The sequence below is a fragment of the Siniperca chuatsi genome, linkage group LG13 (assembly GCF_020085105.1).
Source record: "Siniperca chuatsi isolate FFG_IHB_CAS linkage group LG13, ASM2008510v1, whole genome shotgun sequence".
Lineage (NCBI taxonomy): Eukaryota > Metazoa > Chordata > Actinopteri > Centrarchiformes > Sinipercidae > Siniperca > Siniperca chuatsi.
Genome location: NC_058054.1, coordinates 17,044,318 through 17,072,095, shown reverse-complemented (window position 1 = coordinate 17,072,095; position 27,778 = coordinate 17,044,318). Strand labels below are relative to the sequence as shown.

The 27,778-nt window shown below is 42.0% G+C and overlaps 2 protein-coding genes across 16 annotated transcripts in view; one reads left to right on the top strand and one right to left on the bottom strand.

Annotated features, from left to right (window-relative positions):
* Nucleotides 1-21,077, top strand: part of LOC122886404 (myomegalin-like) — a 48,825-nt gene extending 27,748 nt beyond the window's left edge. For 2 of the 10 annotated variants that reach the window (XM_044218559.1, XM_044218549.1), the window contains 33 exons: nt 325-504; nt 724-918; nt 1,014-1,196; nt 1,279-1,395; nt 1,496-1,576; nt 1,685-1,791; nt 1,886-2,025; nt 4,628-4,746; nt 4,898-5,061; nt 5,259-5,577; nt 6,433-6,637; nt 6,774-6,890; nt 6,988-7,253; nt 7,368-7,582; nt 7,807-7,924; nt 8,062-8,179; nt 8,331-8,385; nt 10,286-10,533; nt 10,620-10,724; nt 10,832-10,993; nt 11,199-11,456; nt 11,552-11,683; nt 11,784-11,897; nt 11,991-12,180; nt 12,313-12,434; nt 12,859-13,095; nt 13,218-13,319; nt 13,497-13,732; nt 13,820-13,963; nt 14,624-14,762; nt 15,958-16,004; nt 16,259-16,313; nt 18,102-21,077. In XM_044218559.1, coding sequence (XP_044074494.1) covers nt 325-504; nt 724-918; nt 1,014-1,196; nt 1,279-1,395; nt 1,496-1,576; nt 1,685-1,791; nt 1,886-2,025; nt 4,628-4,746; nt 4,898-5,061; nt 5,259-5,577; nt 6,433-6,637; nt 6,774-6,890; nt 6,988-7,253; nt 7,368-7,582; nt 7,807-7,924; nt 8,062-8,179; nt 8,331-8,385; nt 10,286-10,533; nt 10,620-10,724; nt 10,832-10,993; nt 11,199-11,456; nt 11,552-11,683; nt 11,784-11,897; nt 11,991-12,180; nt 12,313-12,434; nt 12,859-13,095; nt 13,218-13,319; nt 13,497-13,732; nt 13,820-13,963; nt 14,624-14,762; nt 15,958-16,004; nt 16,259-16,313; nt 18,102-18,232 — 5,121 coding nt within the window. In that variant the 3' untranslated portion in view covers nt 18,233-21,077. The remainder of the gene's footprint in view (nt 1-324; nt 505-723; nt 919-1,013; nt 1,197-1,278; nt 1,396-1,495; nt 1,577-1,684; nt 1,792-1,885; nt 2,026-4,627; nt 4,747-4,897; nt 5,062-5,258; nt 5,578-6,432; nt 6,638-6,773; nt 6,891-6,987; nt 7,254-7,367; nt 7,583-7,806; nt 7,925-8,061; nt 8,180-8,330; nt 8,386-10,285; nt 10,534-10,619; nt 10,725-10,831; nt 10,994-11,198; nt 11,457-11,551; nt 11,684-11,783; nt 11,898-11,990; nt 12,181-12,312; nt 12,435-12,858; nt 13,096-13,217; nt 13,320-13,496; nt 13,733-13,819; nt 13,964-14,623; nt 14,763-15,957; nt 16,005-16,258; nt 16,314-18,101) is intronic. The other 8 variants (XM_044218551.1, XM_044218550.1, XM_044218556.1 and 5 more) reach the window with 8 other exon arrangements.
* Nucleotides 21,078-21,635: 558 nt separating this feature from the next.
* On the bottom strand, nt 21,636-27,587 carry prkab2 (protein kinase, AMP-activated, beta 2 non-catalytic subunit). Of its 6 annotated transcripts, none has more exons than XM_044218561.1 (8): nt 27,463-27,587; nt 26,182-26,364; nt 25,884-26,041; nt 25,592-25,685; nt 24,955-25,069; nt 24,366-24,499; nt 24,181-24,249; nt 21,636-23,501 (listed from the first exon to the last, which is right to left on the bottom strand). In XM_044218561.1, the coding sequence occupies exons 2-8, from the start codon at nt 26,338-26,340 to the stop codon at nt 23,424-23,426; spliced, it is 807 nt and encodes a 268-aa protein (XP_044074496.1). In that variant the 5' UTR covers nt 26,341-26,364; nt 27,463-27,587; the 3' UTR covers nt 21,636-23,423. The 6 variants fall into 6 exon arrangements, with proteins under 6 accessions (XP_044074496.1, XP_044074497.1, XP_044074495.1 ...); XM_044218562.1 differs by having other exon boundaries at nt 26,182-26,361; nt 27,463-27,581; XM_044218560.1 differs by having other exon boundaries at nt 27,414-27,520.
* Nucleotides 27,588-27,778: the final 191 nt, after the last annotated feature.

The following is a 27,778-nucleotide window of genomic DNA, read 5'->3' as shown; positions in this document are numbered from 1 at the left end:
TACGTCAAATTTGTGTGAGATGGAAAGGCCAGATACGAGTTTTGCCCCCCAGAATCTGGTCAGAGATCCGTCAGCAACTCATCAGCAAAAGAGTAAATGTACTTTAAGGTTAAAAACATGAGACTATCCTTTTAGAAAGTAACTTTTTAAAATCAACTCTAAAAAAACACTAGCCTCCCAGGTAGTTTTTGATATAAAGTTATTATGCATTTCTTTGCTTCCAACATTCCGTATTACACTGTTTAAAGTTCAAAACATTTGAGATATATAGGAGATATTATATTTTTCTTTTTGTGTGGTTACACCTGTGATTGTGACTATCAGAGTCTGGATGCCTTGGTGCGTGGTAAAGAGCTGGAGCTAGAGCAGGCGGCAGAGGCCTACAGGAACCTCCAGTGGCTGAAGCAGCAGAGCGAGGAGAAGGAGAGAAACACTCTGAGAGAGAAAGACACCATCATCAGCCAGCTACAGGCAGCTCTACAGGCACGCAGCCAGGAGACACAGGTAACACACACACACACACACACACACACACACACACACTTGTTTATGCCTTTGCTATCATTGGTTGTAATTGTTTGCTGTGAAATTTTCAAAGCTTTGGAAAACCAGTCCACGTAGACAAACCAGTGCTACCTGTTTTCACTTTCACAAATACTACAGGTGTGCTGACACAGCCTTATCTGGGTGTATGTTGTTTTGTGTGTTTGTGTGTGTGTACAGGATCTGACAGCCGCCCTCATTGCCAGAGTTCAGGCCGGTCCCAGCGAGGTTGTAGAGGAGTTGAAGGCTCGGCTAGCGCTGAAAGAGAAACTCTTCCAGGAACTGCTGTCAGACCGCAGCCGCCAGTCTAATGAACACCAAGCACAGGTGCAGGAGATGCTGAAAACTCTCAGCTCCAAAGACCAGTATCTGCAGGTAGGTCATGTAAGGTAATGGTTATTGTTATGGAAATGCAACTGAGAGTGTGCACAACAAAAAGAAGCTTAACCTCTTCACTCTTTCTCTCACAGGACTACTCTTACAGGCTCTCCCTTGTGATCAGCGAGCAGACCGGCCAGCTGCAGGAGCTGCGCAGACAGCTGTCGTTAAGAGAGCAGGAGCTGTGCGAGCTGAAACGGGACAAGGAGAGAGAGATGGGAGGAGAGACGGAGCATCTGCGGAGTCTGCTTAAAAAGAAAGAAATCTTTATCAAGGTATGTTTGTGCATTTCTCTTGGCTTTCTCCCTTGGTCTGTCTCCTGTATGCCTGATCTTCACAGTATACTTTATTCATCAGGAACTGATGCAGGGCCAGGATGAGGTGATGCAGCCATCCTCTAAAGAGAGTGAGGCAGAGATGAAGGCTCTCCAGGATGAGTTGCAGCTGGTACTGAAGAAGGAGAGGGAGGCTCAGGTATCTGTGTGGACCCTGTGATGATGCATAAAAACAATCCTTGTATTTATTTATTTTTTTTGAATCTCACAAGTCATATGTTGATGTCCTCTGCCTGCAGAAGGAGCTCTCTGCTCTGCGTTTGTCTTTGGCTCACCAGCAGGCCACACGAGTGGACACTAAGGACAGCGCTGATCATCAAGTAGGATGTTTCTTAATTCTCAGCCAATTAGACAGTATTTGGCTGTTTGTACTGCTTAAGAATTATGTCTCTCCTTTCTCCTCATCTCTGCCTACCGCTGTGATCTAGTGTGTCCTGGAGAAGCTTGTGTCAGAGTACAACAAGCTGAACGATGCCCTGAGAGCGGAGAAGAGATTATACCAAAATCTCAAGCACATTCACACCAAGAGTGACAGGTAGGGAAGCTGCACCCAGGTGTTGTGACAGGCCAGTTTCCTGTAAATACAGTTTTCTGCTGTTGTTCTAAAAACACTCTTTCCTCTTCCACAGCCCAGAGAAGATCCAGGCCCTTCATACTGAGCTAGACTCAGTTCAGGCACTCCGCAGACAGCTGGAGGAGGTCCTGGCCAGGACCCGTAACATGGCCCTGGTGCTGGAAAGGGCAGCTAAAAGGCAGCCTGACTTTGGAGGTGGGGATAGGCAGGGTCCAGCCTCCAGGGCTGTGGGGGGCACTGTCACTAACACTCTGTGATATTCTGTCTGACCACAGACACTGGCACTCTTTATGTGAGATGGAGCTGTCTGTAGCCACTGTGGTCAGTTTTATGAAAAATGTGTTCCTAAAGTGAATATGATCAGGACAGTTCTACTCTTAAGTGTGAATAAAAATCAAAATCTGACTGTCAGTCTTCAGGCAGCTTCATCCAGATAGCACAAGCACTACTCAAAGTAGCAGAAGCCTGTTCAGATTAACCTCAGTGGTATGAAATGCAACCCAGAAACTTATTTATTAATATATTTTGTGAGTGTGGTATGTGAATATTTTTTTATATTGTTTTTGAAAACTGCCTGCGTATTGCTTTGCAGTGCGATTGTTCTGTATTGCCATTTCTGTGTACTGTCTCTCACCGGTGTCGCTCTTCCAGCCTTACTGTCACAGTGAAGTTACGTCTTGTGGAGAAACTTAAGCTCATGCCTTACAGTGAAATGTCTCACCATCCATCATTTGTTTTAAATCATCTGTTTGTGAACAGGATGTGCACTCTTAACAAGGCCCAAGATACAAATCCAAAAAAAGATGGCCAAGTAGTTTCCTTCAGTTCAGCTTAACCTTGGATTGCTGTCCTACAGTATAATGAAAACCTGCTCTGCTCTAGTTACATTTTAGTCTGACAGATATGCATGAAACATAAGGTCAGCCACATTAGAAATAAGGTGGTAGGTGCGTACTAAAGTAACATTATGGTAATTTAATATATGTATTGTTTTTAGTTTATCTGCTTGTTGAACTTAAGTATAGCTTTGTACCAAGAAGCAGGAAAATATAATATCAAGTAATTTTAGTGTCTGCACTGTGCTCTCTCTAAATCACATGAGATGTGAATGCCAGAAATAATACTTGCCCGTTAAATATTTATATTAGGTAGAGTACATTTTCTTGGGATTTGTGCCCTGATCTCTCATCTAGCCTTGGAATCCTTGTCAACGCTTCTTTTTGTATTTTAAATGCAACAAAAATAAAAACGTGCTCGCTTTTTGTCAAAAGCACTTCTGTTTGTTGTGTATAATTGGGAATTTTCTCTTAAGAATATCCCAAACCTGAAATCCCTCACTTGGTCCTTGATATATACCTTCCTTCTTCCCCTAGAGATCAATCCACAGTGTGTTTTATCTATCTGAACCATTCTTCAGAATAGAAATACTGTCATCCTCAGCCTCTTCCTTGTTTGCCTCTTAGTTTGTCCTAATATGCAATTTTATAACCATAAGAACACAAATGTTATACATGTGTTGAAATAGTGTCACAAATTTAAATCTGAATTTGTCAACAGATTTCTGTAGATAATTCAGTTTTAATGTATTAATATAGACATCCACATGTAACTATAATGTGTATTACCAGTGTTTTTTCTTTATGTCCTTGCTCCCTCATGCATGAGATTGTGGCATGGTTTTCATGTTTGCATGGCTGTTCTGCTGTAATGCCCAGTTAGATATTCTGTTCACCAAATAAGGGAAGCTCATGTGAGCCCATTTACTCTATCACTGATATTTAAAAAACAACAACATGAAATTCAACTTTAGTTTAAATGGCAAATACATCCACCTACATACACAGTTTCTACATGTTCCCAGTATAAGCGTGGTGACAATATGTAGTCCCACAGTGTGTAAACAGGGCCCCACGTTCAGTAAGTTCCGCTAACAGAGCACATTGTTCAATCAATAATAACCCAGCAGTTTCGCTCCATGAATTTCCTGCCCTGTCACTAGCAGCACAAAGACATTTAATACACTTAACCTTCATACATTTTTAGGGTGGAGACATCTGTAGTAATTAACTGTCTTTGAACTTTCCCTGATTGTGAAATAATCCCATAATACATCCCAATAATGCACTGAGGAACTGTATATACACACTCATACACCTATGATTCACATCTAGCACTACACACTATGTGATGTGTGTGTGTGTGTGTGTGTGTGTGTGTGTGTGTGTGTGTTTCTGTTGTGTACCATTAGGGTCTAAAACTATTTGCCTTTGAAATTCCTGTCACTGACTTTCCACTGAGCCTCTGCTTTCTGGCAGGAAACCAACATCCATTTATGTGTTCCTCACTCACTGTGTGTGTGTGTATTACTTTAATAACACAGAACAAAGAATATGCTGCATACATATTCCACTTTGGCACACAGGCACCACCAACCTTTCATTTGAGTGAATATAAATGAGCCAAAATCCATCACATTTGTCCCAGTTTAAAGTGTTTTCTCATGAAAACACACATACACTCTTTCATACTGGGTTGCAATGTACCACTGCCTTGAGTGTGTTTTTGGCTGGCTGCTGCCCCAACGTATGACATAACATTTCCCCTTTAGTCCCATGACTTCCAAAGGGGTGATTCAGTGTCCAGACAGAGTTCTGGAAAGAATGGGATAGAGAGTGGACGCCTGAGAGGGAGAGGTGTAAAAATTATAAGAATAAGAAGAATAACAGAGGATTAAAAAATAAACAAAAGGGGCAACAAGCAAGTGGATATTGTCCTTACATGGTTGTTGTGTTTCCAGAGCTCAGCACAGAGGAAGAGGAGGAGGGAGATGATGAAGACGGCAGCAGTGACGAGTTCACGGACAGCATAGAGGAGGATGATGATAAAGTGACAGCCAAAAGTTTGGCCTCAATTCAGGTAAAATACTGCCATTTGCATTTCACATTTGTAACCACAGATTTATGTATCTCTTACTGATTTAAACCTTGGAGAGAGCCCTTTATCTAATCCCATGGCTGAAATAGTAAGCACATTAACAAACGTCATCTTTTTTCTGACTTCTGTGAAGGCTCATGGACCTGAGAGTGTGACCAGAGTGCCAGTGAGGGGGGTAGTGTCCCAGAGAGCTGATGTAAAGCAGCTTGAGGAAGCAAAGAAGACACTTGAAGGCCAGCTTGAAGAAATAAGGTTACAGCTGGAGAGGGATGGATACACCTCCGTGGCTCAGATGAGGTGCATATTTGTCTCAGAGATCCTCAGGAAACATTGTTTTGATTGTTTAAGAGGACATCATTGCATGTATGGGAGGAGAATTTGGACTGTTGTTGTACTGCTGATGTTGCCTTCTGAACTGTTGGAGAGGTTTAAAGCCGACAGCTTCATTACGCGTATGTCTATTTGACTTTGTCTTTCTTTCCCTCTTCTGCCAGGACTGCACTGCAGAGGTTGCAAAAGGAGAACCAGGCTCTGAAAGAAAGCCAAAGTCGAGCTGGAGTTGTGGGACTGAGGACAAACACAAAAGAGGAGAATCGCAGGAGTCTGAACCAGGAAGAGGAGGAGGAGGAGGAGGAGGAGGAAGAAGAAGAGGAGGAGGATATTGAGGAAGAAGATGAAGAGCAGGAAACATCTCCAGTACCCGTGGGGAAGCGAGGTCCTCCGTGCGTTAGTCTGGGTGACAAGCGAGGGAAGAGGCAATGCACGAGTCCACGCTCTCTGATGTCCCATCATCACACACACCACACTGAGACGGTAACACATTAGACATTTAAATGGGAATCATGTAGAAAAGTGACTTACAACAGCAGCTTGTAACTATGAAGCTGCTGCAAATCTATTATAGTCATTTATACTTCTTTCTCCTTCAACTAGTGTTTTGAAATAAAGGAACAGGGGCTGGAGAACATCTCACAATGAAATAGGATTCAGTACCACAACATCACGACCTACATCTTGACAACCCTCTGTTATAGTCTCTAGAAAAGTGAATATAAAAAGCCTTAAAGAGGTTTATTGTTGGGTTAATATATAGAATTGTACATGAGATGTCATGTTATGTTAATTTGTTAGCCTTTGTGCAACATCTTTTTACTTTATTAACAAAGTACTTTTATTTCTCATTCAACACATCTGACAATGTCTTAAGGAGAATAAAATAGCAAACATTTGGATACAAGGTGATGGGGAAAGTGCTCAAATCAATCAACAATCTTAACTGTTTGAAATATTTTCATATTGTCAATAATTCAGTGTAATAACTACTATACTACTGCTATATTGAGTGATTTTAAAATGAATTATGTTTTTAAGCTCATCACATATTTTGCATGTGAAACTATATTTTGGAAAATATCTGCAGCTGGCAGATAAATTTAGCAAAAGTGCTTTGTTACGTTCCACCTCTTTGAATAAGGCAATGTCAGTGCTAGTTGCAAAGCAGATTTCAGCAAGCTGTGCTGCAGCAGCTTTGCCTCCAGGCCTTGTCCTCCTTTTCTCCCCGACTGCTCTCTGGGTCCTCCATTTACAGTCTCTATGTATGGCCGTTTTGTTCTTTTAGAACCCATGGCTGTTTATATGAGTAATGGAGTCCTCGCTTTACTGTTGCAGGAGGTGGAGACTGCCGGTGACAGCAGTGAGGTGGGAGCGCTCTGGCAGGATATAGAGGAGGGTCTCCGTGAGCAGGCGGCCCGTCTGCGCTCTGATCTGGCTCTGAGCCACCAGGAGATCAGAGAGCTGCAGGAAAGGCTGATGGTGTCTGAGGCCACGGTCCACGCTCAGGCTGAACAACTGAAGGACTACAGAGACCTGCTCAGTGAGTCACTCTCAGGAACATGTATGAAGGAAATGTTATTAGACACATAGAAGAACTAAAAAGTGCTCAAAACCTTATTCAGACACTTATTAGTGTACACGATTCAAGTAATTTCCTTCTCCCGTCTCATGTGCAGCGGAGACATCGGTGCAGCAGGCCAGTAAGCAGGTGCAGGTGGATCTCCAGGATCTGGGTTATGAGACTTGTGGTCGCAGTGAGAACGAAGCTGAGAGAGAAGACGCTAGCAGCCCAGGTAACAAAGAGACCACATTTATCCCATATTTTTATCTGTCCTCACTAATCCTCATTAATCATGCATCAATATGTCTCTTCATCTCTCCCTCCCTCAGAGTTTGATGACCTGGAGATGTGCACGTCACTGTCCCATCAACAGGACTATGAGGGTGTGGGTGGTAGCTGGTACGCTGGTAACTGCAGCAGTATCAGAGGTGGTTATGAAATAGAGGATGAGTCATCTTCTCTCCAGCATCTGGTCCAGGATCTCCGCTCACAGCTTACCCGCTGCCACAAGGTGATCCGTGGGCTGCAGCTGCGTGTCCGCTCCCTGTCTACCACCAGCGACTACGCCTCCAGCCTGGAGCGTACCCCACGCAAGGTACTGTAACATTTACCAGCCATTCTACATTACTGACTGGTCTTTTAGGCTCATTTTAATATCATAATGATGCCATTCATAACATTTTTTTGGCATTTTATCCTCACCTTCTAGGTAAACTGGGCCTTCGAGACATCACCAGCCCCCAGTGGTGTAGAAGAGGATGAAGGCTGGATGTCTGACACCCAAGGGGTTCGCTCAGGGTCCAAGCCCAGCAGGGAACTGCAAGAACTGATGTCACGAGTTGCTTCACTGGAGGCGCAACTGAAGAGCTCCAGACTGGAGGGCAAAGGCCAAGCAGAAGAGGGGAAATGTGCCACGTGGCCTGGGTGAGAGGACAGAGGCAGTGGTAAAAGATAGAGGGGGAATGGAGGCCTTGTAAGGGTCCTAAAGGCCTCTATTGTCCCTGTGTACCCTAAAGTACCTTTATGTTATCTAGAATCAGTTAACAGATGCACATGAGAATGGTTAGTCATCTGAAAACATACCAACATCTCTGTTAAAACTGTGGTTCCTTGTCTCCCTCTGGCCATTGCTCTTCCTCTTTTTACAGGAAGTACAACTCTCTGATCCAGACACAAGCTCGTGAGCTGTCCCACCTGAGGCAGAGGATTAGAGAGGGGCAAGGAGTCTGCCATATCCTCACCCAGCACCTGGGTGATACCACCAAGGTACGGCAAACAATTCTCCACTCATTAAATTATTCATTAAACCACCTTTGATCAATTTTCTACATATTAAATAAACCAGAGCGTTAAGTTTTCTAGTCGATATTCTTATACTTGCTCAAATTGTCAACAACTTACAGGCCTTTGAGGAGCTGTTGCGGGCCAATGATATTGACTACTATATGGGTCAGAGCTTTAGAGAGCAGTTGGCACAGAACACCGCCCTGGCACAAAGAGTGGTCACCAAGATCAGTGGACGTAAGGAGCATCTTCCCATCTCTCCCACCACACAGAAAGACAGTTCATGTTTTATAATTTTGCATTCTTGTGGTTCTTCTTATGTCCAAATTGTCTTTTTAACAACGTTTCCCCGCTCCTATGCTCTGTCTTTCCTGTTTTATTTCTACAGGTGACCGTGCAGAGAGCCATGATGACAAGACAGGCCATGAGTTGCTTGCCCTGCGGTGAGTCAGCTTGATTATATTCATATATTCACATGTGTGTGAGTGTGTGCATATATGTGAAACACAGCATTTTTACCATGTCACAATTTAAAGTGGGGGCAAGGTAAGAAAAGTCAATCCAGTCTGAGAGATTAACTTAACATGGACCTCACTGTGTACATACATGCAACTTTAATCACCTTTAATCATTTAAAACATTAGATGTGCATTTACGCTGCTTGGCAATAATGAGCCATGTGGGAATAGCCATACACTGTTTGCTCTCATAAAAAAATCTTAACTTCTAAACCTTTGCAACAACAAAGCAGTGGTCTATAATATCACCTGCAGCACTGAGATCTGTGGACCTCCCTTTAAGTAATTAGCTTACTTTGTAGAGCACTCACTCCTAGTGATTAGTTTAATGTGTCATGTGACACGCTGCGGCACACGAGGAGCCGTCCGCATGGCTTCTTATGGTGGAGAGGAGACAGAAGGCTGCTGCTAATCCACACACAGGCCACAGCATGGATCCTTTACTCTTAAGTTGCTTTAGTTGAATAGATTTACAGGTGTCCCACCAGCTGGGCTTCAGAGGCTCCATGTGACTGTCCTTTACTGGTGTTGCCTCATTCAGTCGTACCCTGCTTATTGGAAGACTAAGAAGATTTCTTTGGAGATTTTGTTTAAAATTCACTTTCTGAATACTAATATTATTTATAAGGTAGTCTAAGGAGTCTTGGTAAAGTGACTAGAATCAGAAGACACCAAAGATCTTCAGCTCAGGCTGTAGTGCACCAAGGACTTTGGGTCTTTGTTTTTCTGGACTGGACTGATGGTGTGATGGCTCCTCTGTGGAAATCAATGATTTCTAAGAACAGCTCCATATACAGGGACTCGCTGTGGTCTTTCTCTACTGGTCGAGGCCAAGCAAGAGAGACAGCTTTTTTTAGGATGCTGTTGGAGAGAGACAGGGAGTTCATGCTTCGACAACTGAAACAGTAAGGGAAATATGCACGTAGTTACTTCACATAGGCATATTTACTTTAAGAGCTCAATTGTAAAAAAACTACTCGTAAATGGTTGCAGATTGGTCCACCTACAGCAGATGGTTGGCTTGAAAACATCAAAAAAGATTCATGAAATGGAAAGACCGACTTCATTGCTAAGACTAAGATTTATACATTTATACTTAATAGTTTATACATTGTAGAAAAGGTTTCAGTTGTAGTCATCTGGACACTGTTTTCAGAATCAAGACGTTTCGGCTCCCATCCGGAAGTCATTCTCAATTGTGTATAGTTTATACATTGCAACATGGATGGAATGGATAATATATGTGTTCGAATAACAAAACTATCAGCTGGTTTTCCTCTTCCACCTTCGCTGAACTTCTTTCCACTCTTTCCTACTCTTTTAGGGCTGCAACGATTATTTTCATAATCAATTGTCCATAAAATGTAAAATAAATTGTGAAAGATGCCCCGTTTAGTTTCCCACAGTCCAAGGTGACGTCTTCAAATGTCTTGTTTTGTCTGACCAACAGTCCAAAAATCCAAAGCTTTCAGTTCATGTATGAAAAGGCAAGCATCAAATTCTCACATTTTAGAAGTTGGAACCAGCAAATGTTGCTGATTAAATTTCTGATTGACTATTTGACTAATTGTTGCAGCTCTACACTCTTATAATTTGCAATGATTGTGATATAGATGTAATGGTGCCTGGCAACAGTGTTTATTTTGTTGTTATTGACAAATATAAACATATCATGTCAAATCTAAGTACATAAAAAAAGCTCAGTTGCGAACTGTGCCAGGCAATGTGAAACAGCTATTAGTAGCCTATTATGGACATGCTTCTTTTTTCATTAATAGCTATCAATTCAGAATGTAACAGTTGATTATCTTGTCTGCACATGTAGGTTGAGTAAGGAGCTACAGCAGAAAGATAAAATCATCGAGTCACTCCACACCAAGCTGCAGCAGTGCCCAGAGACCCCGTCCAGCTGCCATGCTCTCTCTGAGACCACCGACCAATCAGACAGAACCTCCTTGGTGTCCGATGAGTACAGAACCAATGAAGACTTGGAGCTGTGCTCCGATTTAGACACCAGAGAATATCAGGAGGAGCACCGGCTGCAGCAGCCAGGACACGGATCAGAACAGAACGGTATTGTTAAAGTTTATTTGTATGTTCACCTCTCCTGTCTGTGAAATGCCTTTTCTGTCCTTTCATTTTCCATTCCCCTCCTTTAGTCCGCTCATCTGTCCCTCCTCCTCATGGCCTCCTCAAGTCCTCCAGCAGCTGTCCCAACATGCTTTGCTCAGGCCCTGTGGGTTTGACCAGTCAGTCATTCAGAGGTATGGGACTCATAGCTGGCTATGACTTGCAAAGTACCCAAAAAACACAGTTTCTTTTCCTCCTCCTTCATGTTCTGTATGTGTCACTTCCTGTGATTCTCCTCCAGCCCTTTTCAGTGAGCCTGTCTCCTACTCCCTCTCTGTCCCCTCTGGCCCTGACGTCTGGGGTAAGGAAGTCACTTCTGACCCCCGGCCCAGGGCCCTGTCTGTGATCGCTGTTCGCCCAGAGCTGGACACGCTGTACAAACAGATGAATGAGCAGAACAGGGGTGAGGGGCTAGGGGGTGTGTCTGCAATGTGTGAAATTCATTTATAAAGTGTAAATCAAAGACTTAACTTTCATAATATCTCCTGTGTGAAACCGCCGTCTCACTTACAGATTTAATGCCTCTGTTGTCCCGTGAGTGTTTTCACATCATGTTTCACAAACTTCTTCACTCTTTTGCTCTTTTGTGTGTGTGTGTTTGGTCACAGGCTTTGCAGTTCCCCATGACAAGGCTCTGTTCACTCTCTCACCTGGTGCCCACAACCAGCACGACCTCTACAGCTACAGCCAGCTATCCCGTCATGCCTTTCAACAGTATCAGCTGGGTGGCATTCCTGAAGGCCACTCGCTGAAGTCTGACTCAGGTCTAGTGACAGGAGGAACTTTGTGGGACATGGAGAACATGGCGCAACCGGTTGGAAGCTATTCTGGATCACTGGGACACCAGCAAGGAAGCAGCCATGCAGGTGTGATAAGCTCAAAAGGCTGTCCTTCCACCTGCCTTCACACCCCCATGTTAGCAAAATCATTACAATATTATTGTTGTGCTGTTTGTTTCTAGGGGTAAATTTGATAGAGGAGCACCTGCAAGAGGTGAGGTGTCTCCGTCAGCGTCTGGAGGAGTCCATTAGGACCAATGAGAGGCTCCGACAGCAGCTGGAAGAGAGATTGGCCAAGACTGGGCATGATGGAGGTACTGTAGCCCTCACACACTTTAATAACACCAACACTGCAACCTACTCAACCTGTTTCTCTAAGAAATTACATAAAATAACTCCTGTTTTTTTGTCCAGGGGCAACAAACATCTACATTCAGGGACTGGACACAGTCACTCAACTGTCCAATGAGATCAGAGTCCTGAAGGAAGAGAACTTGGGTCTGCAGTCACGCCTGCAGGCCAGTACAGGTACTTCATCTGAAAGCCAACTACCATTTTAATGATTTTGATTTCTTCTCGAAATATGCATGTCAACCCATTTGGACTCTCCTCTTCCCTCAGACACATGTGAGGAGGTGGTGCAGTTGCGGGAGGCGGTGTTCACAGTACGAGCCCGTCTGAAACAAGCAGAGCTGGAGGCAGAGCAGTGGAAGGAGGAGCTCAGACGACTCCAGGCTCACAGCCAGGAGCAGGGACAGCAGATACACATATTAAGGCAGGAACGACAGGCCAGTCAGGAGAAAACCAACAGGTTGGTGTGCTTGCTTAAAGTGTGTATATACAGATTGAATAAAACAGTGACTGCTATGTGGATAGAAACTGTTCTTGTCTGTGAGTTTACATATCTGTTTTCTGACTGTAATGTACTGCAATGTATCCTCAGGCTGCAGCATGAGGTGTCTCTACTGCAGCAGCAGCTGTGTGAGAGCAGAGAGCTCAGCCACTCCCTGCAGAGCGAACTACAAGTGTACGATCGAGTGTGTTCCAGCACTAAGGCCAACAAAGGTTAGTCTAGTCATGGTACACTAGCTATGTTTAATATACTCCCTTTTTAAATAACAAACTTTTCATTTAAAGCCACTTTGCGTAGGATTTCCTACAAAATTCCCTTTGGCGCCATCTGATGACAGTATCAAGAATGGCATTGTAGGGACACTGAGATGAATAAGCTAAAAGAAAACATAGATTCTCCAAATTTTCCATATGATTGTTTCATTTTTCTGCAAACAAAAACTTATGCCATCAGAACAGTTTGAAGATGCTATAATTACACAATTCTCTACCCAAGTATTGAAAAACTTATTGAAAACAATGTAATCAAGGTTTTATTGTATTGTTGTGCTGGAATGAAACCCTCTGAACCCCAAAGAGCACTCAAACTGAAGCATGTCTAGTCAGACTCTCCAGTGTCTGTGTATTCTGTCTTCAGGCTACCTGTGTGAGCTCCCAGGTCTACCAGTGGAGCTGGGGGAGCTGCTCGGGGAGGTGAGGAGTCTGCGAGCCCAACTGCAAAACAGCGTCCAGGAGAGCAGTGCCCTCAAACAACTGGAGCTCCACAAGCAGCTGGAGCAGAAGCTGGGTGTCGGCTCTCCTCGGACTCCCTCCCTCTCTGCCCTGACTGCCAGCCCTCAGAGGGAAAACTTCTACAGACGACAGCTGCTGCACGGTGAGACAGACGCCTTTAGATGTGACACCAACATATTAAACAAAATGTTTGTGAGGCTTAGTGTGCTGTGGTGTGGTTTGCTGTGTGTCCAAGCCTGGTTTGTGTATCTGTGTGCTCCACAGACCCAGCTCCGTCTCCACCAGTCAGGGACATTGGTCTGTTTAACTGTGGATCTCCCGGTCCCCCCTACTCAGACCTGGACGACAGCCATAGTACTGCCAATGGTGTGACTTAAACTGCACTGCATGACTGTGTTTAATTTGTGGACTGATTGTACAGAGATTGTATTGCTTTGTAACAATAATAACTAATGTGTCACAACATTGTTTTAATCATTTCTCTCTCTTGCAATACAAAAAATACAATAATGTCACTCAGAGTCCTTCCATAATATATTCTAGCTCATTTATCTCCAGCAGACCCTCTTGACCCTCATTCTGAGCTGGAGGGGGAGGCCCCTGATGGATCGTTTGCCAACCGTAATGGCCGCCACGCCATTGGTCATGTGGATGACTTCAGCGCTCTTCAGCAGCAAGTCCTAGAGGGCCGGAGCCTCGTCCAGCGCATGGAAACAACCCTGCAGACCTGCCTCGGCCCACCACTGTTGGAGGACAACCAGAAACAGAGCAGTGAGCTGGTGAGATATTTTTTAACAAGACAGTTACAACAAATCATTAAAGTAATGACTGTAGAGCACAAGTATCTAACTGAGCTCTGTATGCAGGTCCTGGACTATGGATGTGTGAAGAGTCTGCTGTCCAACACCAAGACTCTTAGGCAGATCCTGGAGGAGGTGATGTCTCTGCTGAAGATGTTCTGGAGAGCAGCTCTACCCAGCACTGATCCCTCCATCCAAAACCTTAAGAAGGTTTGGGACACATTATGATATTTTATGACTGGTCTGATCTTTCGAAGTGTAAGGCCGGTGATATACTAAATTTGTGTTACTGTCAACAATTCCTATGAAAAGACCAAAACCAACTATGTATTAGTTTCTCAGTATGTTCCAACATCCCAAGCATGTCTGTGGCACTCAGCCCCAAGCCCATTTGTTCCTAATGAAGAAGTAAATCTTTTAAACAGGTCACAAATATAGAATTTCATTTTCAAACGAGGTTAAATAATTTCCTACAAAAATTGGCACTATTTTCTGCTGCGAATTTGGTGTGCTAGTGAGCAGCAGGACACTGTATTTTAAACATAAAATACATACAATACATTTTAATGAAGGAATTTTAATGATGAAACCCAGAGCAACAGTGTGGCTCAAGATGTGTTTTTAATTGTTTGTGGACAACAATGGAGCTCTATGACACAGAGGAATAATCTATATTAGGCTACACAGATAATACTTGTTAGAAGGATCAATTTATTGTTGGTATTAGTCTTTTCATGGGATTTGTTAACAATAAGATAAATATAGAATATCACCAAACTTATCCTTTAAAGAGCTATGAAACCCAAACATGTTTGGTAAGAAAGGAGAAAGCCAAGCTTTGATAACAAATGTCACTTTGTGTGTGTGTAGGAGCAGAGTATGCAGGAGGAGATCTTGTCCCTGAAACTGCGTATATCAGAGCAGGAAGAGGTTCTTAAGGGGACGATTCAAAGACTGAGGAGCACCAGCCGCACCAAGGAGAGCATGGAGCACTTCATAGTCAACCAGTGTAAGTGTTTCTGTGCATTTGTGTGTGTGAAAGAGAGAGAGAGATCATGAGAGAGATTTGGGGCCCTGTTTTATTGTGCAAGCGCAACGACAAACACAAAGTGGTAGGTCTTGGGCACACGGACTGTGTGGGCTTCTCCAAGGGCACCTGCACCTGGCTCTTTTATGTGCTGCAGCACAAAGAGCAAAAGGGCTGGCTGAAGGTGAATATAGATCAGAGGGTGTGGTGATTAGTAAATATGCTCTCAGCCTGTCACATTACTGGTCTCATTGCTCTGAAACAGCTGAGCCAATCACAGTGAGGTATGACGACAATAGCTCAACAAATGAAGACTCGGCTTCTTCAGGAAATCATATTGTTATCTGGATGGTGCAGAGCGGGCAGACATGGCTTTTTGCCAGTTAATTAGTACAATGATGATAGAAACAAATAATAAAAAATTGTTTGGTGAAACTGTTTATATGATTGCAACAATCTTACGCTATTTTAGTCATAATTCTACTAGATTTCACGCTGCAAATTGTTACATTATATCTTAAAATGTGACACAGCCGCCTATGCTGCGTAATGTATTTCAAGAATAAAAAATTAACAGCTATAATTTTTTTTAAAGTTGGAAAGGAGGCTGTGACGCACAGGATTAATGAGCTCCGGTAATCCGATGTCGCCCGCATAAACGGGCAGAATACTGAGTTATAACCATCTGATGTGCGTGGAGGTGTGTGTGGTTATTGTGTAGCAACCTGGTGTCATTTGCATGTGAGGTAAGGTAAACACAGTGGACGGCCGTGCATAATGGAACTGCGCTCTGGTGCGGCACGTCTCCAATCAGAGGCTGCAGATTTATCAACATATGTGTCCTGCTGCCTTCAGATAGCTGCAGGGGTTTAATGAACTGGACTGGAGGTTGGGGCTTGGACAGAAACTCTTTAGCATAGTTTAAATTACACTTACACAAAAGTTTTAAAGAAAAAGGAAAGCTAAAAGTTGGAAAAAGTAGACGACAAGACGGAGCAACAGCAACAGGCAGCATGCACGTTGGCGCATGCGCACTTCGTTATGTGATGTTAATGTAACTGCTGTGATTTGCTTGTTAATGTATGTAGCACATACAGTATGATGTATCATCTGTGTGCTCTTGTGGTTTTGTAATAACAACATAGAAATATCTTTATTTTTTCTTGTTTTTTTGCAGTGTCAAGGACTCGTGATGTGCTGAAGAAAGCAAGGACAAATTTAGAGGTAAGCCAAAATGACTTTAATCATTTAATCAGCTTTATATGGAGCCTCACCTTTCCAGGATATCATACATAATGTAGGTTATCTGTGTGCAAACGCCATAGGTCACAGTATAATGTGTAGCAGTATTGTATGTTGTGATGCCCCCTGGTGGAGTCTTTGGTATTTATGATGTAAATTCATCACCTTTGGCTTTTCTGTCTCACTTGTTCCTTCGTCCTGCATTTGTCTCTCCTCTCCTCCTTTAAACCCCCCAGAAGAACGAGCTGAGACTTTCCTCTCTTAGCTCCTCCTCTTCCTCTCCTTATGCTGGTAATTGCCTGACACCTCGTGATCTTGCAAATGGGTAGACGTTGTCCCAGACACTGTATTTAAAAAACCTGACTGTAGCAGTTCATGCCTACTGGCTAATCTGTAGGTGTAAAAGTAAATGTGATGGTGACTCTATGGTCTGGGACAGCTTTTACCTCTGTGTGGATTTGCTTTTTCTAACCATGCTGACATTACTGCTCTACCATCCCGTCTGAAAGCAAAGTGTTTATAAGAGAGAAAACATGGGGGTGATACTGTGCCAAAATCCTTGTCATGAGTAGAAAACAAACTGACCACACACACACACACACACAGCTCTATGAATGACTTTATTATACCCCTTGAGCTTTCTCAATGCAGCTAAAGTGATTAAATGAGGTCGAAAGGTTGATATAATCAAGTCTTTCATTGGAGGCGTGTGTGTGGTCACCTTGTTTTCTACATGGGACGCTGCCATGACCAACACCTACAGTATGTATTTGGTGTGTATTCTTATAATCCCAGTACAACTACTATAATCCGGGTAAATAACTGTATTTTTAAGTAAAGCTGTTTGAATAGGGGTTTTAAAAGTTGTTCCTGAACCCACAACACTTGACACCAAATTGCATACACACCCATCTACTAAGCCGCCACTGCACTAAAGTATTGTTTACTTATGCATGTCCCCTGTATTAAGGTTGAGTCTATTTATAGCTTCAGACTCCCACAGTTAGCACCAAAATAACCTCACACTGCATAGTTTCCATTCTGTGTGTATGCTGTCACAGTATAAAGGATGGACACACATAACATGTGTATGACAGCTTAAAAAAAGTTTTACTGCTGCCCTTCAATCTTAGGATAGAGTGGTGTCATAAACACCTAGATTCATTCACACCACCAGGCAAGCAAAGGTTGCGTGTGTGTGTGTGTGTGTGTGGGTCTGACTTAGCCTACCTTCGAGGACACATTTCAGACTAAAGACCAGTTAATTGGGGATGGCTTGTTCAATTTGGGACAAAAGCTGTGTTCCGAAATTGGGAAAAAGCTGATTTTTGGGTCAGTGATTAGGGTTAGGGTAAGTCTCCAGGAAATTAATGTAAGTCTATGTAATGTCCCCAAAAGTGACATAAGTAAACATGACTGGATGTGTGTGTGTGAGTGTGTGTGAGTGAGGGTTTGAGTAACAGCATTGCTTATTCTCTAATCACTCACTCAGCCTTTCATCTGTAAGCAGTTGTATTTTGAGAATTGTATTACAACTAACATTACACACAGCAAACTACTTCTTGCTGGGCTGTTACTTGTTTTTAAAGGAATAGTTTGACATTTTGGGAAATATGAATATTCTCTTTCTTGCTGAGAGATGAGAAGATCGATACCACTCTCACTACTGTACGCTAAATATGAAGCTACCACCAGGAGACAATTATCTTAGCTTAGCATAAAGACTGGAAACGGGGGGAAACAGCTTGTCTGGCTCGGTCCAAAGGTAACAAAATCTGCCTACCTGCAATTCTAAATAACACTAACAGCCAGGCTAGCTGTTTCCCCCTGTTTCCAGTCTTTATGCTAAGCTAAACTAACCGTCTCCTGGCTCTAGCTTCATGTTAGTGTATATACATGTTAGTGGTATCAATCTTCTCATCAAACTCTCAGCAAGAGAGCAAATAAGCATATTTACCAAAATGTTTAACTGTTCCTTTAACATTTCACCTCACCAGCAGTGTGTCAGTTTTATCGGCCTGTATAAGGGTTGTTGAACAATATCTTGTTTTCCTTTTCTCCTTTTGTCCCTAAATCCAGCTGAGGACCCAGGAGGTGCTGCCAGAGAGCGACCTGCTGATTGCAGTTTCCTGAAGACCAGCGGTGCCTCCGGAGCTGCAGCCAATCAACGTCCAACAGCGAGGAAGCGCAGCAGCCAATGCCTGCTTTAGACTTTTAAAGAACCAGCCGCAACGCCACCACCTCTGACCTCTGACCTCTATGCTGAAACAGCCAAGACCTACCACCCCCACCCTCTTTCCAGCCTTCCAAACCAGCCTTTCTTGTCCCACCCAACCTCCGCCTTTACCTCCGTCCAGCCATCCTCCGCCTTCCCTCCTCCAGGCAATACGTGCACAGTATAATCTGCACCTTGAGCCTTACCAAACTCCCTTCACCCCCTCGCCAAATTTCAGTCACTCTCTACCCCCTCCCACCAGATGCATTATTGTCTTTGAGTGATACAGTCAGCAGTTTGCTTTGTCGTGTGTGTGACAGAAGAAGGTGTTTGAAATGTGCCTCTGGTGGTTTCAGTGATGTGGTCCTACTGATGGAGCTGGTTGAAGATGCTCCTAGACACTGATCTCAGACCAGGTGTGTGTTCTCAATCTGGTTTTCAGTATGTTTTCATAAAGACATTTTGGTTTCAGGGGTTGTAATACAGACACGTTCAGGATAACTGTACCTGATTTCGAAATTTTGAAAAATCAACCATAGACATGACAGAACTTAACTTGCGAGTTAAAATAGAAAGTTTCTATAATATAAAACCCTAGATCTGTATCTAAGAGCATCCTCTCCTGAGAGCCAGACAGCCTGTGGACGAGATAGATGTTCATGCATGTTTAATCGTGGCTTGTGAGAGGAATTCTGCACACACGTACACACACATACAGTACATATCTATATGTGTGGTCAAAAACGGCTCACTCAGAGACAAGACATCCTCAACTTTGACTGCCACAGAAATGCAAGTTTACTTCTCGTGGCACTTTTATTAACGAGGACATTTTTTTGCAAATGCAATGCAAAGAACAGTGACACCCACAATGTATCACTACACAGTGGAGGAATGTAGAGGAGGTAGGTGATCACTGCTAAGTAGTCGTGTATTAGCTATATCTGTGTTTGTGGAGGAAGCTTATGAATGGTATGTCAGCCATCAGCCAAGGCTTATGAATAGCAGAACAAAAGTCAGAAAAAGGTTCCATTTTAGTCACAAGCCTCCTCTTTTAGGTCCTAACGGTGCTTTTTTGGCATCTACCTATTGAATTTGAAGTACAGAATAAGTAAAATGCAGGGCAGTAGGGTCAATTAAATGCTCATGGCTTCGATCAATCTGGTTGGTTGTGATTTCTAAGCAGGATGTAACTAGAAAATGTAAAAGAAAAGAGGTTCAAGTGCTCAAATGGAACCAGGCTAAACGCGTATTCAAACTCCTCTGAAGGAGTTCTCATACGAGCATGTGCAATAATGATGTTGTTTCTTGAATGATCATGCTGCACCGGGTTATTATTATTATTATTTCTATGCTTGACCCTGGATTATTAGACACACTCATAATAAAGTTAGGACACAATCAGTATTACGATTGTACTTGTTTCTGGAGTGTTGATGCATGACAGAGATAGTAAATGGTAAAATCTAAGTTATGGAACAGGGGATTGCCAATACTTGCCAAAGTTTGAACTTTGAACTCTTTACTTTCACTTTGACTTGCCTTATCCATGCGAATGACAAACCCAGGTCTGATCAGACCGTAGGGATACCGAGGTGTCTTTTTTCAGAGGGCCTCCAGAACCACAGAGATGGTAACCGTTAGACAGCTAGTTCACTTTATTTTGAATTGTGCGATGGAAATGAGCTCCTTTTTTGGACCAAAACTCACAAGGCCATATGCTATTGTCTTGATGTTATTTCTCTTGGTTCGGGCCGTCTTAGCATTCCCATGGCAATGGCAATATAGGTTATCAAGTTCTTATAGATGATGCAAACTTTGGCAGGCTACTGGTGGGATCATTGTTCTTTCATTCACTCACATATAACAGTTCAACTTCACATTTAGTTTGATGTGTTTTCTTGCTGTACATTTGCCATTTTATGCTGTAAATAACCAGCTTTTTCTGTATGAACTTTACTTTTGTTTGTGTGTGTGTGTGTGTGTGTGTGTGTGTGTGTGTGTGTGTGTGTGTGTGTGTGAAAAAACATCCAACATTTGCTTTTTGCAAAGTTGATTTTCTGGGTAGCTGTGCAATAGCTTTATATCTTTTATTTTGATGTTAAACATCATTGTATTACAAGTATTTTTGCTGCATTCACTTCTTGTATGTTAGAGGATTATGTCACTGAATCAATTAGTTACATAGGTGGTGTCTGATAAGAAATCACAAACTATGCCTTCATGATATCTAAGTCACTGATCACAATATCGTCCACCTATAACAAAGCTCTGATTAATGTTGCTTCGCTTGCCTTTAAATTTAGCCTGAGAGATTCTTCAGTCTGCTCTCAGTGGTAGAAATGGCCTTGAATGTCTTAGCGCTAGTCTACCTGAGATTTGCCAAATTAGGTTTTGTTTGCGCTCGAGTCTTCAGAAAAAGACAGAAGTTGCCAAGTATTTCAATAGAGGTAAAAAGTTTGATTTTTCCTTTTGAAATTAAAGACGTTAAATGGAAAAGTTTTGAAGAATTGTCTACTGTAAAAAAAGCCAATGACTAAAAAGATGTGAAATGTTGGATCCACAAAGCACCTTGTTAGAGCGTAAACAAAGCCTATTTGCTATTTGTTATTAAGAAGGGAATCAAACAGCAGTTTGAAACAATGTATTGTTGGTCCTGAGTTGCGTATGTATATAGTGTATTTTATTTTTTTCCTGAGTTTGTGCATAATGAACTAGAAAGCCGATACAGGACTCATATGGATCCTGTCTCTGATGACAGTTAACAGTGTGCTGTGTTGGAAAAAGTATTATCAATGAAAGATTTTGGGAAAGAATGAATAAAACACTTATGAAGCTTGTGTGGTTTACTATTGTTTTATGTTCGGATCCACATTTGCTTCTGCCTGTGCTGTTGTTAGTAGATAAAAGTTTGTACCTTGGTTCATTAAAGAGTAACTTTACTCCAGGTTGTTGCACCTCTGGCCACACCCAAGAGTGATGTCACAGTGTACTGATGCACCCTGGGGTACACTTCTACATCACTGCAGCAAGGTCAAGTTGCTCTTTAAAAACCCAATTATTTTTTTAACTAGATTGGTAAAGGAGTAACTGGCAGAAATAGAAATGATGCAGAGACCATAAGTGTGTCTTTAGCCTACAATAGAGAATAACAGCTAGTTACATGAGAACATTTAAAGTTTTATTCAATTTGTCCTTACAGCTATTAAAAAAAGTTGAAATGAAATATTGTTTCTCCAGGACCAGGGTAAAAACACTGACAAAATGTCAGACAAAACATACAATATCTAAAGTGTATGGGTTTAATAGACCAAACTGAACAAAACAACATACAAAGTGTCTTTGACCCAGAATATAGGCTTCTTACACAAGAGAGAAGAAAAAGACAAAAAAAAAAAAACAGGAACTAGGACCAGCATGTCCTCTCTTTATTTGCAAACAAGTAAATCCTTGTACAGTGAATCTACACACTGGTTCTGCAAAGCATTTTAAAACATTCATGAAACGGTTGTAAAATTCAAGTTTTGGTTTAAGCCTTAAAACACGTCCCTTATCGTATCTGTAAGTCTTAAAAACTCTTTGGACAAAACATCATGGCTAGGCTTGACATTCGCAAAATACTTTCAGAGCGTCTAGTTGAACACCAACAGGATTTATGAAAGCCCCTTTTATACAGTGTATCAACCATGGGTATATACTGTACTGTAAGTGCAGACATATGAACAACTTACAAGTGACAAAAATAACTTTCAAAGCCACTTTACTTCAAAATACATATTAGCTTAAATGGTTCTACTATAAAGAACACACATGTGAGCAAACTTTTACAACTTTTAAATTCATGGCAACTATCTATCTTCATAGCCCTGTAAATTCATATGAAAATGTGCCTCTGATCACATTTTGAGGTGTGTGCGGCCGATCTGCTTCTGAATGTGTATCACACTCAGTGAACATGTCATGTCCTCACATGTTGCAGACATTCAATACATGCAAAGCAGCAAGTTGAAACTGTTTGGGTGTACACGCCTATGTGTATGACTATACATGTAACAGATACAGTACATTCCTATTAGATAAATACAACTCAATACAGATGCACACACACAAGCACTGCAAGTTCATCATATGTAAAAACAAAAAAGAAAAGTAGAAGAAGCACAAATTGGGTTTTAGAGACCAGAGAAGCTACAGTACAAGACTTGTCTTCTGCATAGTTAAAAGCTTACATCAACACCCCTGCTCACAGGATGGTAAAGTGCTCGCAAAATTATGTCAAGATAAAGGCAACAGCAGAACTAAACATCGACCTTTGACCACCACTCCCCATCTGGAAGGTGGGCTTTTCCTGTTGAAACAGACAAGTGTAGTCTATAGTGACCATTACATTAACAAAACTGGAATCTTGGACTTGTTGGTTGTTTAGTTCACGTTGTAGATTCCAATGAATGATGGCTGAACTGTGAGAAATTCAACATAATATGTACTGATGTTGTTCACTGCTGCCTCATGTTTGAGTTAAAATTCAGTTCTCTTTACAGCGGGTTATTGCACTTCATTTTCAAGCAAAGCCAAGTCTGCTTCTCTCTTCAGCGCCTAGACCATGACTTTGGGCTAGGCGCTGAGCTTGTTATTCTGCATGCACTTGCCATAAATGCTGTCAAGTCAGTTAGTTCACTGAGGATATGACAACACAACACTTTAAAATCAAACTGATCCACATCAATAACACTCAAAAAACTCCTTCACTTTAAGAGAACATCCACAAAATCACCATGGAAGTAACTGATCAATCACAGATCACCCCCTTCCTTTACTCCTTACTTTTAAAAACACACAGACATGCATGTATTCACATGGTGCAGGCAGCAAACACTCAAATACAGACAGTGATTTAGTCAGTCTCTTATCGGTCTGTACATGTCACTGGTAAAAGCCACAGTATGGTTCTCATCTCTCTCTCTCAGACCACCTACACACACACACACATACGCACACTTCGCTACTTTTTGTTTAGAGCCCCGTGTAGACAGAAGTGCAACCATTTACAAACCAAGCCACAGTCACAGCCACTGGCCTTCAGCTCGCCTGTAAACTTGTTTCAGTGCAAGATTTGGCTAAATGTGATGACACAAACAAAAACAGCAGAATACAAACATGCTGCTCTCTAAAAGCACTGTGGAGGTTTAGATGGGCTTGTAAAGCAGAGAAGTGACGTATTTCTTCTTGTATCTGTGAGTCGCGCTCAGCACCATCACTCCATCCTACACAGACAGAAAAACAACACACAGGCAAGCTGCCATTAGTGGGATCCAAACCCACGGAGCAAATAAACAGAGACGTTTAAATTTGTGAAACTGGTCCACACGGCGTGACAGAGAATAATGTATTTCCTTAGCACTAAAGGTGCCCTACTGCATTGTTAGCATATTTAGCACAAATTTGGTTGCTTTAAGAATATGAAAAGTTATGCAGGCTCAAATTCCTTTTGATTGTCCCAGTAACACACTTTCACCTTTAAAAAGGTTTGTTGAACCACCCCAATCTAAGTAGTACACATTTGCTGTGTAAATATTCTGAAAGACACTTGTTCACCTTTGTTGGAAGAAATGACAAAACTAAATAATTCAAATGGTGAAAAAGTATCAAATCTTATAGCATAGGCATTTAATTCACAAAATTAGTCTAGATAGTAGAGTTTGGGAGTTAACAGCCATTATGCATACATTATACATATAGTTGTTATAGCCGGCCATCTGATTGACTGGTTGAGTGGTGAGAGAGATTCAAACCCCCTCCACCAAATTGAGTTGCTCAGGGATTTAAAGTTAATAGAGTTGGGGGAAATGCACTGATATACTGTATTATTCTCTATGATTATTATATTTCATATGGTGGCAGTAACATCAGAGAAGTATTTCAGCAGTCTTCCAGTGAACCTACCTTTATCGAGAGAGCGTAAAGGTGGTTTAGCATGACGTGGTTGGGTTCAGGCAGCAGGGCAGGGTCACACTGCCAAGAGAGAGTAAGAGGAAAAATTACAAACCACAGAGAAACAACAAAGACAAGTCAAATCAAGGTCTGAGGAGATAGAGAGATGTGGCAACAGGAAAGGTGGAGACACTGACAGATATATTGGTGTCCTTGTTGAGAATGACTTGAAGGAGGTGAGGAGGGAGTATAGGTGGGGCTTTGAAATGCTCCTCAGGTCTGAAGATGTACTGTTCCTGCCCATATGGACCTGTAGGGGAGCTGGACAGATCTGCAAACACACAACAATTATAATCACACTACTGACAGGGTTTCAAGGCTTGATCAAATTTCCCATTGCAAAATACCTTAGTTTAGTTTTTACCAATGGTTATGAGTTGATAACTACTGGCCAATCTGTAACTAAAATTATCCAAAAAAACAACACAAGAATGATTAAGTAATAATATGTGTATCTGGACCAATCCACAGTGATTTTGCACAGTTTCTGCCCAGTCCCTAAGACTACTCAAATTAATCTTCCATACAATTCCACACTACCCTTGTCTGTCTATAAGACCTGTATTGAAACGTAACAAACTGCTGTGTCTGACAGTGCCCTGACATTGTAAATCATGGTATGGGCGACTAGCTAACCAAAGAAAAAGAAAAGACACTTTTCAAATAACTTTTGTTGTTGTTAACTATTTATTTGGTTGGCCAAATAAAAAAACAGTATAAATTTACCCGATGTGTCTGAACACTCCAGAGAGTCAACCTGCAGCGCGTCAAACACCTCAAAGTCGGATTTCTTCACCTGGATCAGGTTGTTGATGGTGCCGAGCTGGCTGGTTACAACTGGCTGCAAAAGAGAAACGTACCAAGAGGTAATGAGAAAGCATTTTTATAATTATTATTTACAACACTCTGCACACATTTCACTGGGTTTGAGAAAAGGCTTTGGTGACAGTGCTGTGAGTGCGGTTGCATTTACACAATTATCGGGAGGGGCTGAGGACTTTCAAACAGCATACAGCTGAGTTTGTATGGTTCTTCTGTGGTTTTGCTGACCAAATTCCATGACAATAGCAACACTGACAATATCAGTCAACACCTTAGGGTTTGGAATGGATGAGATTTTAATGTCAATTTCTTTTAAAATGTTTTAATTTCCTTAGAGGTTCCTATCCTTTCATTTTATTGCATCATAGCACTTTGTAAAATGCCAAAATGCAGAGTCTGTTACTGAACTGTGCAAAAGATCATACAAAATACAAAGGTTTTTTTTCTACATTTCAATCTAAATGGTGAAAAAAAAGAAGTTAATGAACATGTATACTTGTAACATGAAAATGACAATAAAATAAAAATGACACTGCTGTACCTCTGAGGGATCGTGGACCCACTGTCCATCTACAAAAAACTTGTACTGGTGCTCTCCTTCTGGCAGGTCCAGGATCGCTACAAAGTCATTATGGCTTTGGAGGAAAAGGAAAGAAAGAGCATTAGTGCAATACTGGGCTTTCCTCTTAGTTAAAACTCTACAACTGTTGCACGCAGTTGGAGCTAAAATGTATAAGCTGAGATCATTTGCACGGGATGCCTTTGAGGCCGTGAGAGTGAGAATGCACTGACATTTAGAGCATGCCTACAACAAGAAAACAAAACCTGTTTACCTCTTATTTAGTGGTATCTTCGTATTCCAGTTATTAAAGGAACCAGCTATGTAGACCTCCTTTCCCCCTCCGGCCCAGCGGATGACCGTTGGTCGAGCCTGAGGAGCAGTTTTCACCAGGTCACCCAGATCTGGGGTGAATTCTTTCTCTCCTAACGCCTAAAAGCAATGAATTAATTAATATCTCAACTATAAGCTGTTTTTTTCCCATCATATCTAACAAATGGCATAGAAATCTGATAGGTATTCCTGCAGAACAAACAAGATTCTGTACAATGATCTGTATTTTCCAACAGTACCTTGGACTCTGGCCCATGGGTGTTGAAGATGTTGGGGTCATCTGTGCTGTCCACCATCTTACAGCTGGGTTCATGGTCTTTGTGACTGCCGCTGCTGTCTGAGCGGTGGGCCTTGGCTCCATGGCGATCTCCAGCCACCCTGTCACTTGTGTTGCCCATAATGCCTCACTATTTATGGTGCTACTGGAGAGAAAAAAACAACTTCTTATATGCTTGGGCACAAAGCATAAACTAAAGGACGAAGCCATTCAGAAACTAGAAACAGATTAAAAATGCAACATAGACTATGAGCCAGAATCAGTCTGACCAACATAATAGCTGGTGTTAATTTCATCTCCCTTCCTAAGGTCTGTAAAGGTGATAAGGGGCAACCACAATGTGAACAAACTCATTAATGAATCCTAATATGGCCTGAAGAGGCCCAAGATGTTTTGTTATGTATTTGCTTGCTTTCGACATACGATGGACAACATTACAAATAATTTATCAATATGTGTAAAATATCAATCATCATGAATAATAGTCATAGCCAAGCCCCAGTTTGTGCCGCTCATGTTTTATTATGACAGTGTAATGACAATACATGACAGAAACTGGGGCTAGCCACAGCGTATTGTGACAGCGGAAAATACAAATGATAAGTGTGACATCTGGCCAATTTAATAGCAAATATCATCTTAATAATACTTGCAATGGGTAACACTTTCCAGATACATTACATGCACACTTGATGAGTCTTTTCTCCCGTAAGGCTAAACGTCTTTCCAGAAAGGCTAAAAGGCTTATCGGTAGGCTAGACAGCCTCAGATACAAGCAAGTACCTGTGGCGGTACTGTCTTTGTGAACCACAACAGATCAGAACCGCTTAACGTTACACTCACACAGCACCGTTAACGCCCACTAGCTACTTAACGAAGTAAGTTGTAACTTCCCAATCTAGCTAAATAATAGAAACAATTATGCAATTCATTAAAAGTAGTGAGTACACATAGCCTGCTAGCTGTAACCTACCAAAGTCACCGCGCTGGCATTTGAGCTGTGCCCACTTCAGATCACTTCGGCATGAGAATATTTATAGCTGCTGCTTACAGTTAACTAGCTAACTTAGCTGCTAGCTGTCACTTCTAACAACTAGCAAGCTGTTTGTCTTATTTACGACGTCAATGCCGATTTTGACAACGCGAGGAAAACTTCACTATGTGGTAACATAACAATACAGCGAACAAACTCACCGATACCAGCTGATGATATTATGTAGTTTGTTTTTAGCGGAGGGCTCACCTTTTTCCCAACTGCAGCGCTGTGGTGCCCCAACTACGGTGTGCGGCGAGGTCAAAATTAGTGGGACAATTCCATGCAGCTTTACTTTACTTGAGAGGTATCAAGTGGTGCCCTGTGTGGAGTGATATGTTGACGGTCTCTTGGTCTATCTAAACTTTTTAATATGAATGTTAATATGAATGTGACTATTAATATGCATATGCTTGGTGTCCATAATCGAAACCGCAAATTATTAATTGACAAATTATTGGCCAATGCCGGGTTAATCTTTGCAGGTAATGTTTTGAGGCCCTGTTAGACTGATTGTTAGACAGTG